The sequence below is a fragment of the Myotis davidii genome, unplaced genomic scaffold (assembly GCF_000327345.1).
Source record: "Myotis davidii unplaced genomic scaffold, ASM32734v1 scaffold1166, whole genome shotgun sequence".
Classification (NCBI taxonomy): Eukaryota; Metazoa; Chordata; class Mammalia; order Chiroptera; family Vespertilionidae; genus Myotis; species Myotis davidii.
The window spans coordinates 25228-38717 of NW_006296539.1; the positions used below are offsets into that span (position 1 = coordinate 25228).

The following is a 13490-nucleotide window of genomic DNA, read 5'->3' on the forward strand; positions in this document are numbered from 1 at the left end:
GTTCCTGCCGAGGAGGTGCTCGTGGCTGTGGAGCTGCTTAAGGTGGGTGCTCGGGAGGGAGGGCCTGGTGTCTGCTGTGCTGATGGCTCCTCCACACCCCGTCAGGCATCACTAGAAGAAGAACATAGTTTTTACATGGTGATGGGCAGTAACTGAGTTCACCTAACCTCCCTTATTCCGTACTTTATTCTGTAGCATTGTTTAGTTGTTAGTTGGACTGCTACATCTCAAAGGAGATTCTCTGTCTAGGAATTGTCAGTAACATACAGTTGATTATTTTCTGTATTTGTACAGATTCGTGATAAGCTAAACATTTAGAAAATGCTTTGCCTTCTGTTGTTTACTGACAAGCATTTCGCAGGATTCCTGAGGACCTTGTGACTGTCAGCTTTGGCGCAGCCCCCGCCCCTCCAAATCAAACTAGGTTCAGATTTTCTCTTCTCTGGCTATAGCCTTCCTCATTCGAGCTTACTACAGGCCTTACAGGCCTCCAGGCCCTGATCCCGTCCTGCTCTCCTGGTCAGTCGGCCTCCTGGCCTGTTTCCCTCCTCAGCCTAGAGCAGTGATGGCGAACCTATGACATGCGTGTCAGAGGTGACACGCAAACTCATTTTTTTGGTTGATTTTTCTTTGTTCAATGGCATTTAAATATATAAAATAATATCAAAAATACAAATCTTTGTTTTACTATGGTTGCAAAAATCAAAAAATTTCTATATGTGACAGGGCACCAGAGTTAAATTAGGGTTTTTCAAAATGCTGACCCGCCGAGCTCAAAAGGTTCGCATCACTGGCCTAGAGCATGCAGCTATGCCTGCTTCCCTCCTTGTACCCTCAGCTCCTTTGCCGCTCTCCCGTCCACAACAGAGGCACCAGCAAATCCACCACCTTAGATCAACCCCACAGTCTCTATCCCTGCCGGAGAAAGTCACCCTATCACCAAAGTTGAGTCCCCTTTCACAGTCCTGGGCCATCTCCCTCTCTTTGGTGCTCACCACCTTCAGCCTCTAAACCCACTCGACTCCTGTGTGGGACCTGGGCCGCTGCCTAGTTCCTGCTCTGTCTCCTTGTCCAAGCTTTGTCATCACCACTTCCTCGCCTCCCACACTCTCTTTGACCTAGCGCCCACCTGCTTCATCCCTACCACTCCACCAAAACTGCTGCGGACAAGATTAGAGTAACCTTTGAGAGACAGAGAGAAGTGGGGAGGGGGAGGAAGAGAGAGAGAATACAAGGTGCCTGAACTGTGTACTTTGCAGAAGTATACTGCAGACAGTAGCTATATTTGAAACTGCAGACCAAACCCAAACATCAGGGTCCTTGCATAGCCCTGGAGGCTTCCACACAGCTGGAGGCAGCTCAGAGCCCCCTTCCCCTGCCCCAAGAGAAGCTCGTTTCTCCTCCTCTCAGCAGACCTCCAACCTCTCTGCCTCAAACTGAGAAGGAAGCCTCCAAAATCTACCACCTCCCCCAGTCCCCCAGGATTGTTGACTGAGCAGTACTTATTTTCTTCAGGGGGACACCTCTCTGCCCCACGGCACTCCACTCCTCCCTCATGGTTATCCCCCGACCCACTGCTTAGCCAAGGCCCCAGAGAAGCTATAGGGTGGTTTGGGGGGTTCCGTGCCAAGCCCCATTCCTCTGTGCAGTCTTACCTCAATGTCTCCAACCTGGAGCAAAGGGAGACAGATCCATTTATCCCCACACGAGCCCAAAAACAAAGTTTGGACTCAGTCTTTTGAGAGCAAAGGCAGAGATGGAGGTGGAAGTGGAATTACATAGATCTTCCAAGAACCACCTAATATTTGGCAGCAATGCAGTTTAATCCTATTTAGGTAGAAAAATAAATCTTCTAGCTCTGTAGGGGCATGGTCCTGTTATATATGTACCCAGTGTATGTCACTAAACAGAACATGTACTATTTAATCTCATTCTGCTTTCTAATATTTGGTGACTTCACTGTTTTCTCCTGGGATGAAGACTTATTTATCTCCTTGAAACTAAAGGGTCTTATCTGGATATTTTCTGAAAGAAAGAAAACCTACTTCTGAGGTAAATTGATTTTCTCAAGTCTAGTTATAGAAAGCAACCAGTCATTTTTTATTTGAAAAAAGTATAAAACAAAAAATTTGCCCATTGATTTTGCTATTTTAAAAAAGTAGACAAAGAAATGAAAATCTCCTTTCTGTTCATCCTGTTTCTGTCTCTTTGGGTATGTTCCCTTCTCAGGTGTGTGTGTGTGTGTGCGTGCGTGTGTGTGTGTGTGTGTGCACGCGCGCTAACAGACATTTGTCATTGACCCTGTCTCACACTATTATATTACTTTACATTCTGTTTTCTTGTTAGCATTCAGTACTTCCTGAACATTTTTATCTACTTGTTTATTTATTTATTGTCCTCTACCAGGAGGGAGCAGTTGCTGGGACCCTGGGAACAGAGTCAATGAATATTTGTTGAATAAATAAATGAATATGCACATACATACATACATATGAATGCACATATACTCCATTTTTTCCCAGAAGTGGAATTTTATTTTATCTGTTGGTCTGCAACCTGCTTTTTGCTCTTTTCACTCTAATGTATCATGAGCATCTTTCCAGGTCCCTCCACAATATAGATTTACTGCATTCTTTTGGATGGCTGCATGATAACCTATAAATATGCCACAATTTATGCAGTACTTACCACACGGATGGACAGTTAAGTCACTCCAATTTCTCTGTTACAAAAAAAATATGTATTTGACAGCTTTGTCTGTACATCTATGTACTTCTTTTATTTTTATGAAATTGACTTCTGGAAATGTATATGTACATTTTACATTATAACAAATTGTCAAATTACTTTTCAGAAATTTGTACTAATTTGCACTTTCTTTAAGACTGCATTAAGTGTCCAGTCTCCCCACATCCTCCGTCAGTACTGGATAATATCAGTCTTATAAAATTTGCCAATTTGATGAACAAAAATGATACTTCATCAAATCAAAGGGTTTGAGCATCTTTTCAACTATCTATTAGCCATTTACATATCCCCTTCTGTGAATTGCCTATTTATATCCAGTTTTTATATTGGATTGTTAATCTTTTATATTAATTTATAGGAATTGTCTATGTGTGTATGTGTATTTAGGTTTAGGGCTATAAATACTGTTTCTCAGTCTCTTGTTTGCTTTTTATTTTTATGTGTGATGTCTTTAACACATAGAAATTTTCCTATTTCTGTAGTCAGATGTTCCCATTTTTTAAAAAATATATTTTTATTGATTTCACAGAGGAAGGGAGAAGGAGAGAGAAATAGAAACATCAATAATGAGAGAGAATCATTGATTGGCTGCCTCCTGCACGCCCCACACTGGGGATCGAGCCTGCAACCCAGGCATGTGCCCTGACTGGGAATGGAGCCATGGCCTCATCATTCATAGGTCGACACTCAACCACCGAGCCACGCCAGCCAGGCTCAAATTTTTCTTTCTGGCTACTGAGTTTCTGGTCTTGCTTAGGAAAGCATCTTCTACTTTAAAATTTTTAAAATAGTTTCTTCAAATTATTTTACACTTTCATTTTCTCCATTGAAAGTTCAATAATTCGGTATTTATTTTTGTATATGTGGTGAGGAAAAACTATTTTCTTCCAAATGGATAGCCCGTTGTTTTAACATCACTTATTTAAAATGTTGTGTGCCATTAATCTATGTGTGTATTGATACCATCCTGTGACTTTATACTAAGTGTTGTTATCTGCTGGGGCAGTCAATCCGAGGAAAACTTTAGGTTGTATCTTAGTAGACTCTTCTGCTGCCTTTGACACTGTTGACCAGTCCTTAACATTTTCCATTTCCTTGACTTTGTTGTCATTATGCCGTGGGTTCTCCTTGGTTCTTCCTGACCAGTGTTTCTGGATCTCAGTTGTGAGCTCCTTCATCTCTTAAACGTTGGTCTTCCTTCAGTCTATTACTTCACTCTACGAATTTCCTTGTGATTTTAATTACCTTCTATCTCCTATTCGGGTGTCTCCTTGAGCTTCAGGTTTGTATATCCATTTACCTGCTGTATAGGTTTTCTTGGATGTACCTCAGGCATCCTAAACTAACATATCCAACATAGAATGTTTTGTCTTTCATTTAAAATATGTTTTCTACTCCTGTATTCTTGCTATTAACTGATAGGATCACATTGACCCAGTCACTCAAGCCAGAACCCAGGAGTCCTGCTAGACTTCACACCCAGTTACCATGGCCTGCCAGCTTTATCTTCTGAATGTTGTTTGAATCCATCCTTTCTCTGTCTCTGTTCAGTCCCTCATATCCTCTTGCTTAAATGTTTCCCCTCCCTTTAAGCCTAACTCCTACAACCTATCCTTTCCCAGTTGTCAGCTAGATCTCTGTTAATCTAACCATGTCATTTCCCTTCACTGACTCCCCACCATCTGCCAGATGAAGGACAGCATAGGAGATACCACACTTGTACAAGATGGAAGAGCCTCTAGTCTTTCCCCTTCCATTGGACCTATAAATGCCATGTTGACTCAGACTTCCTGCATTGCTCCTGATCACCCTTCTTCCTGAAATGCCCCGTCCATTTGCTTCCCCTAGGAACTCAGTCACCCTGCAGCACCATTTGTTGCCAAACAACCTCCTATATCAACCTCATCTGTATCAGAACTCTCCTCTCTCCTCCCAGACTCCTGGCTATTCCCTCCCTATATTTTCACAGTGTTCTGTGAATACCTCAGTAAATATTTCTGGTGTGCAGAAGACTGAGAGAGTAATTTGCATGTGGGAGGAACACGGGCATTCTTTCTTGAAATCTTTATTTCTTAGACTTCTCTCAAAAACCCTGTCCTACCTCTTTGTCTCATACTGCTCTCTTGAGAACAATAACGTTCTCATTTGCAGTTTTGCCAGTTGGCATACACAAGGACAGACCAAGATTGGAAGGGAATTTAGAGGTCTTCAGTTTGTGAGCGGGATGCTGAGCACTGGGGAGACTGACTGGTTTGGGGTTGCACAGGCTGGGCTGACACCAGGCATCAGCTGTCGTTCCTGGCCGTTCCACCACACCGCACCGCTCATTCTTCCCTTTGGGAACCATGCGCCAGGAGACACCTAAATATAAAGTCCCAGATGAGGTGCAAGCATAGCGCTGGCTTCCAGTGTATCATGTACCTCATTTCATCCGTATTCACCCAACTCCTCCAGCGTTTAAAAAACACAAATCCTGTTTCTTTTCCAAAGCTGCCACTTTAGGGGAGACAGTATGGCACCCTCTGCTTTTGCCCTAAGTGAGTGTTGTTCAGAAGCAGGGGGTCAGGGCTCACTGGCTTCTCTGGGTGGTGGTCAGGCCGGTGAGCATGTTTCGCCTTCCCTGCAGGAGAAGGCTGAGGAGGTGTATCGTCTGTATCAGAACTCCCCTCTCTCCTCCCACCCTGTGGTGGCCCTGTCGGAGCTGAGCACCCTCTGTGTGGGCCCCTGTCCCGACGAGAGGACCTTCTACTTGGTGTTGCTGCAGCTACAGAAAGAGAAGAGAGTCACCGTCCTGGAGCAGAATGGGGAGAAGGTATGGAGTTCAGCTGTTCATTCGCTGACTCGCCGATGACTCGTTGAGGGTGTGCAGACATGCCACCAGCATTACTGCCTGGGGATGTCTCAGCATTTGTGGGAGGGGCGGCAGTAATTTGTCCCTGTCCCTTAGATTGTAAAGTTTGCCCGGGGGCCACATGCCAAGGTCTCTCCTGTCAACGACGTAGATGTTGGGGTGTACCAGCTGATGCAGAGTGAACAGCTGCTCTCGCGCAAAGTGGAGTCCTTATCCCAGGAAGCAGAGAGGTAACTACCCCTGAGGCGAGTGCCCCAACCCACCCTGCTGCCCACAGCCAGCAAAGAATTGGTGTCTGTGGGCTCTTGAAAATAAAAGGGTTATCTTTTTGTTGTTGTTAATTATAAAACTACTCACTGCACAGAATATCACAAAGGAGAAAAAATGAATTTTAAGTCTTCCTCCAAAGATTATGACCAATCACATTATGTTTCTGCTCTCCCACACCAGTACCCATTTACCCAGTATTTTTTGAGCGAGGCCTTGTCTTGAGGACTTGGCTACAATAGTGAGTGAGACAAGTCTCTGCCTTTGAGAGGTGTCTGAGGGACTCCTGCTCTTCCCCTCGCAGGACCATGACCGTACAAGGCAGCTGTGCCACAGAACACTTCTCTAAAAAGTAGGATTTATAGACACTGGATTAAGATGTACTTGTTCACTCCATCTTACCTGGGAGACACCCACGGGATGTGTCCGAAGTCGTCGTTGGTGTTAGATACCTGTTTCCGACTCCTGGCTCTCAGAGGCCTTGTTGGCATGCTCTCTCCCCCTGTGGGTTCTCGAGCTTATCTCTCAACTTGCAAGAGTTTGGCAGTGAGCTGTCGGGCACCATTTTTCTGGCCATTGGGTGGAATGTGTGGGTCTTCAGGTCTGGAGGTACCTCCACCCCGTCCTGTGCATTGTCATCCGCTCTGTCCCTTTGCTTCACAGGTGTAAGGAAGAAGCCCGCCGAGCATGCCGAGCAGGAAAGAAGCAGCTGGTAAGTTTTCTTCCCCCCCAGCTGTGGACCTGCGCCCTGGGCTGGCAGTGACAGGTGCCTCAGCAGTCAGAGAGGGTGGCCCAGGCACCATAGCTTATTTTACAAATGGGAGGGAAGGAGGCCTGAGATGATCTTAGCATCTGGGAACGGCTGTCTTCCTCTGGCCCTTCGTTCTGCCCAGTCTGACCCTGACCAAGTCTCCATGCTCCCCTAGGCACTGAGGTCTCTCAAAGCCAAACAGCGGACGGAGAAGCGCATTGAGGCCCTGCATGCCAAGCTGGACACTGTTCAAGGCATCCTGGACCGGATCTATGCCTCCCAGACGGATCAGATGGTAGCCACTGCCCCGCTGCCCCAGCACTTGTCTGGTCCATCCAGCACCCTCTCATCCCCTTTGCTGTTTGGAGGAGGCCTGGGTTCTTTAAGGATATGGCTGCCTGAGCCTCTTTTGTTGGGAAGCTTTGGCCCCGGGGGACGTGGGGTGAATCAAACGTGGGTAGCAAAAAAACACCCAAGCTGTTCTTCGGAGATGAAACAATGTTAATCAGCTTAACAATAACCCACAACCTTCAGACCCCAAAGCTCTCCTTTGGAGAGAAACAACATTGTATGAATTTGTCCAGTGTTCTTCATTTGCAATAATAACTGCTTTCTCCTTAGGTTTTCAATGCTTATCAGGCTGGGGTAGGAGCCCTAAAACTCTCCATGAAGGATGTCACAGTGGAGAAGGCGGAGAGCCTCGTGGACCAGATTCAGGAGGTGCGGGAAGGCTCTGGGAGGGACTCTGCAGAAGGAAGTCCTGAGGGCAGATGGGACTCTCGGGTTTCCTCTTTCCCCAGGCTGGCCTCTCTCTTGTGAACTTGAGGAAGCTTTCCCTGATTTTCAGATGGGGTAGCATTACTTTGCAACCCTGAACACTGAGACCCAAAGAGATATCACTCAGTTCAAGGCCTGTGCTTTTCCCTTACAGCTGTGTGACACCCAGGATGAAGTTTCTCAGACTCTGGCTGGTGGGGTAACCAATGGCTTAGGTGAGTTGACACTGGTTCGTTCATTCTTCCTTCCTAAGAGGACTTCATTCCCTTGTACTTGGGTAGGTTTGGTCATGGATCTGCCTTCCTGGTGCAGGCAGGGCTCTCCTTCCCTGCCCTCTCCCTGGGGCTCATTCACAGGCTACTTGGGAGGAGTTGTCAGTTCCTCCCGCTGTGCTCCAGCGCCCCTTACTGACTAGGCTTCTGACTGGAAGATGCTTCTCCCCAGGCAGGAGGAAGCAGGGTCAGTTCTGTGGGGTTAGCAAAATAGACCTTCTTTTTTAAAAATATGTTTTATTGATTTTAGAGAGAGAGAGAGGAAGGGAGAGGGAGAGAGAGAAACGTTGATTGGCTGCCTCCTGCATGCCCCTACTGGGGATCGAGCCCACAATCGACATGTGCCCCGCCTGACAGGGAATTTAACGAACAGCCTCTTGATGCATGGGATGACACTCGGCCCATGGAGCCACACCGGCCAGCCACATGACTTTTTCTTTTACCTGCAAGGAGGCCTGGACTTTTTTTTAAAGCCTGACCCCAAGAATATATTTAGAAGAAGGAAGAGAGAGAGAGAGAGAGAGAGAGAGAGAGAGAGACATCGATGTAAGAGAGAAATACCAATCGGTTGCCTCTTGCATGCGCCTCAACCAGGGACTGAACCCACAGCCTTTTGGTATACGGGACGATGCTCCAACCAACTGAGCCTCCCATCCAGAGCAGGCTTGGACTTCCTTTGTAAAGCTGAGCTGAGTTGTGCTGTCCTCAGTCCTAGAATCCTAAATGCATTTTCTCCCTGAGCAGCTGGGCAGTATATGTCCTCATATTGTCTTTTCTTTCCAGATTTTGACAATGAGGAACTAGAGAAGGAATTGGACATCCTTCTTCAGGATACCACCAAAGAACCTTTGGATCTGCCCAACAACCCCCATGAGTTGTTTTATACCAACAGTGTGCCTGTCCCTAGGATCTCGGACGCTGAACTTGAAGCTGAACTTGAGAAACTGTCCTTATCAGATGGAGGTATGGAGCTGTATTCCCAGGGTTGCTGGTGGGCCTGGGGCCCTCTGGCTGACCAGAGCCACACAGGGTTGATGAGTCCCAGCCCAGTTACTTAGTTGCCAGGGTCCCAGAGCCCGGTAAGGGAGCTGCGGGTTTCTTGTGTGTATTAGGACTCAGTGCCTTCACACTGGGATGCTTCCCTCTTAAAGGTCTTCCTGGTGTCATGTTCATTTTTTCTCCTTGCAGGTTTGGTCCCAAGCAGGAAATCTCCAAAAAGGCAATTGGAACCGACTGTCTAAAGCCATTGTATGACCCTCTAATGAAGGACCTTCCTATAAAAGAGAGACCGGCTTGTATGTGTGTACATAGTTATTTAAATGGGAAACCCTCGGAGGAAGGAGAGCCGCTCTGATTGATCTGGATGCTGCCACGTACTACAGGACAGATCGTTTCTGGACGCGTGCTCCAGAGGCCTGCTCCCAGCTGGCTGTGGACCTGCCTTGTCATCTTTATAGTGCCACAATTTATACAGTTCTGTGTTTGCCCTGTCGTCTCTCATAGCCTGCAGTTCTTGCCATTGGCTCCGTTAGGTTTGTCTTTACCCACCAATGGAGGTGAAAGTTTTGCAGCTTTGCTAAATCAAAATCAGTCTTCTCCCCCCACCCCCACTGTTTCTTAGAGGAATGTATTCTGTCTGTAAGGTCAGTTAAGGAACTTGATCCAGTCCCACGCTTCTTTCATTGGTAATGAGAAGAATGAGAAGCAAACAGCTGCCACTTTATGCAGAAACATACAGTGTGAAAGGTTCTTTTCTAGGGTCATTTGTCAAATTCTCCAGGTGTTCAGAAAAAGAGGTCACCCTGAGTGGCTCTCAGCATGACATGTGGAGGGAGCTTGTGTGGTGGTGGTCGCTGTTGCCTCTTCTAAGCAGGAGAAGATCTGACTGGAGAAAGGGTTATTCTTGGACTTTTCAACTTGAAAGGGAGAAACCCAGGTGACTGCAGGGCCCCAAGTATCCAAATCCCATATGCTTTTTGAAAGAGGCATAATCTGCCTTGCCCCATCATGGAGTAACTTAAAGGAGACACATATATCAGAACAAGCCACACAACAACACACCTCCCCTCCTTGAGCCCGGCACAACAACAGGTTCTTTGAATTTCAGAAGCATTTTGCTCTGCCCACTGATGAGGGCAGGGGACCTAAGCCAGGCTGTGCAATAGAAGCAGAAGATCAGGGCCTTCTGTTGGATCTGCTACGTGCCTCCCAGTCCTGCTCTCCACCTGGCCCTGCCTCCTCAGGCCCCATCTTCCTACTCCTTTGATGAATGGGGGAGGATGGCGTAGTGGGACAGACAGGAGGGAGTCTGAATGCTGTGGCAACAGGGAGAAGAGGAGGACAGCCACACTGCCACTTTGCTGCCACCATGCAAGTCCTGCCTGGAGCCGCTCCTCGCCCCCCACCTGAGGTGGTGCGGGCGAAGGGAAGAGTTTGCTCCAGGCCAGGGGCTCAAATCACCTTTCAACAAATGTCTCTCCCACTGGACCTGGGTCAACTGAAATGTAGGGAGGGAAGAGATACAATCACTATTTTTTCTTTTTTATCTGGTAAATAATTAAAAGAAAAAACCGGCGTGCTTGTCCTTGTCCCTTCTTTAGGTTGCATAAAGTTCCATGCTCTTTCATGCCTCTCACCCCCACCTCCAGCATTCCTACCCACATGGCTTTCACGTGGGGCTACAGGAGAAGTGAGCAGCTTCATAGCGTGAGGGCTGAGCTTTGAAAGCCGGCCAGTCTCACTGGTGGTTCTCACATGCTGTTCTGGGGGAGGCTACATCCACTGAATAGCCTTGGTTACAGGAGTGTGCCATCATTTAGTTTTTCTTTTCCTTTGCCTGTTTGTTTAAATGACCCAGTTACCTTTGACCATGGGATCCTACCATATTGTAGTCTGGCACCAATGTTTACTCAGTGCCTGCTACATGCCTGGGGTGAGGAGGAGGAATGGGCTTTGAGACTGAGTGCAGAGCTAGGGACAGGCTAGTCGCTAGAAGGTCTACCACAACACTAGGTTCACAGCTCTAGATAAGTCAGCAGCTGAACCAAGCAGGAAAAGGCATTGGGAGAAGCCCAGAGCACAAATAGTTTGAACAGAGAAAGGTGAAGATAGTCCAGGCTCTCACAGAGGCTCTGGGAAATAGGGACACTACCCCCCAACACAGTACCCCTACCCCCAGCTACCGCCTTCCCCACTGAAAGTCAGGGACTTGGACTTTATGAGCCTCTACCTGGTCTCATGTTATTCACCCCCGCCGACCTAAGCTGCTGAGGGGCCCTGTTTAAATGCCTTGGCCTGGTTCTTTGCTGAACTACAGGAAATTGGAATATGTTGTGTCTGGGTTGGATCAGTTGAGAATAAGGAGCCACTGTTTGGGAGTGGCTGTGTTTTCAGCATTGATCCCCACGGGGGGAGGTAGGGGAAGTGTCAGTCTAATCAGGATTCTCCTCTTGAAGGAATGGACCTGGTTTATTAAGGGAGCAGACAAGTTCTCTTACATACAGAGAGAGATCAGACTCAGATGGACCAGGTTCAGATACTGCCTTTTTGAAACGGAAGTATCCTGTCGGGGGTAGAGACAGAGGTAAAGAAATTTGGAGAATAAACACCTCAGGTTGGGGGCCCCAGGGACATTGGAAGATGACATCCAAGGTGTCATCTCCCTTGACTATTTCCTTGGGTATTCAAAGCCTTATAACGCAATCTACAAGTCTTAAAATCTATGCATGATTCCACTGAGAGCAAGGAGGGAGATAATGTAATGAATCAGGTGGGGCTGGTGCCGACTGGGAATCAAGAAACCTTCCAGTTTCATCTCGGCCACCTGCTGATTGTATGGCTTCAGAGATACCAGCCCCTCGCTTCCCAGCTGCAATGTGAAGCAGACCGCCAAGATGACTCCAGAAGTTCTGATGGTCTTAGTGTCCCCACTTCTCCCTTCTCCCAAATCCCTGCTGCCTTGTGACATAGTCAGTGCAGTGCTATGGCAATGACATGCTTGGAAAGGCAGCTGGAGAGTCCCCGGTCACTGCTGGCTGGGGGATGGTAGAGAGAGCAGGTGCTGGAGGAGGGGAAGTGTGCATTTGGGGAGGTTGGGGGAAGGGCAAAGCCTCAGGCCCTACTGGGCCTCCCTGAAAGGGGCTCTTAGCCACAGGCCTGGGACCTGGGTGGACTCTGAGTCAGGTGGCCTGCTGTGAGGCAGAGAGTAAAGGTTAGTTAAACTGCAGCTATTGATTATTGCTTGCCTGCAGCGCTGAGTTCAAGGTTGAGCAGATGCCCCACCCCTCCCCGCAAGGTCAAGGTATTCTGGTTCAATCTGCTGGAAATGTAATCAAGGCAAAACGGAAAAAATCAAGAAAACCCCCAAAGCTGTTCAGAAGGATGAGGCTCCCTGCAGCTCTGCTGACTCACAAGGAACCAACGAAGCTTGGCTTTGAGGTTCGTGGCTGAGCTTGGCAACCCTCTGCTTTTGAAGTATTTTACTGTTTCCTCACCAGCCTCTCATTTTTACTCAAGTTGCAGCTACTCTTTGGAGGAAAGTGTGTTCCTTATCTCCTCCTGCACATAAACAATACCTGAACCTGAGAGCCGTAGGGAGCCCAGCAAGTTCGTGGAAAGCCTCCATTTTACAGTGGGGACACGGAAACCTAGGTGACTTGCCCAAGGTCACAGAGCTCGCAGGAGAACTTGGGTTTGTTGGTTTCCAGTTTGGTATTCTATTACCCCAGGCTTATGTCTCCCTCACTCTTTTATTTTTCAATTACAGTTGACATACTAGTACAATATTACACTAGTTTCAGGTGTACTTGCCAGTGATTAGACATTGTACAACTTACTAAGCGATCATCCCAATAAACCTGTACCCATCTGCCGCCATACATAGTTATTAGAATATTACTGACTACATTCCCTATGCTGTACTTTCCATCCCATGACTAGTTAGTGACTACCAATTTTTATTTCTTAATCCCTTTGCTTTTTTCACCGAGTCCCCCAACCCCCCTCCCATCTAACAACCATCAAAATGTTCTATTCTTCTTATTTGTTTATTTTTTTTTAGGTTCAATTGTTGGTAAATGTGTATTTATTGCCTTTTTATTATTCATATTTTAATAGTTTTCTTCTCTTTTTTTGTTAATCCTCACCCAAGAATATTTTTCCATTGATTTTAAGAGAGTGGAAGGGAGGAGGAGAGATGGAGACAGAGAAACACTGATGTGAGAGAGACACTTCGATTGTCTGCCTCCCACACCCACCCTAACCAGGACTGCGAACCAAGTCTGCAACCAAGGTATGTGCCCTTGACCAAGAATCTAACCTGGGACCCTTCAGTCCATGGGCTGACACTCTCTCCATTGAGCCAAACCAGCCAGGGCTCAACTGTGTCTTAAGTGGTACACAGATGTGAACCAGTCTCCTCTTGCTCTGGACAGATTTTTATCTGTCCTTCAATACTAAATGATAGCTTTGCTAGGTAAAATAGTCTTGGTTGTAGGTCTTTGCTTTTCATGACTTTGAATATTTCTTGCCAATCCCTTTGGCCTACAAAGTTTCTGTTGAGAAATCAGCTGACAGTGTTATAGAAACTCCCGTGTAGGTAACTGTTTTTCTCTTGCTGCTTTTGAGATTCTCTCTTTGTCTTTAACTTTTCGAATTTTAATTATAACATGTCCTAGTGTGGGCCTCTTTGGTTTCATCTTGTTTGAGACTCTGTGTCTACTGGACTTGTATGTCTATTTCCTTCACCAGGTTAGGGGACTTTTCTGTCATTATTTTTTCAAACAGGTCTCCAATTTCTCTCTCTCTCTCTCTCTCTTTCTTCTTC

General features: G+C 46.8%; 1 protein-coding gene across 1 annotated transcript in view; it reads left to right on the forward strand.

Moving 5' to 3' along the window:
* Positions 1-10238, forward strand: part of CHMP7 (charged multivesicular body protein 7) — a 14317-nt gene extending 4079 nt beyond the window's left edge. The window contains exons 3-11 of the mRNA XM_015569245.1: positions 1-42; positions 5375-5560; positions 5696-5829; positions 6530-6578; positions 6793-6912; positions 7239-7337; positions 7549-7609; positions 8450-8629; positions 8855-10238. Coding sequence (XP_015424731.1) covers positions 1-42; positions 5375-5560; positions 5696-5829; positions 6530-6578; positions 6793-6912; positions 7239-7337; positions 7549-7609; positions 8450-8629; positions 8855-8907 — 924 coding nt within the window. The 3' untranslated portion in view covers positions 8908-10238. The remainder of the gene's footprint in view (positions 43-5374; positions 5561-5695; positions 5830-6529; positions 6579-6792; positions 6913-7238; positions 7338-7548; positions 7610-8449; positions 8630-8854) is intronic.
* Positions 10239-13490: the final 3252 nt, after the last annotated feature.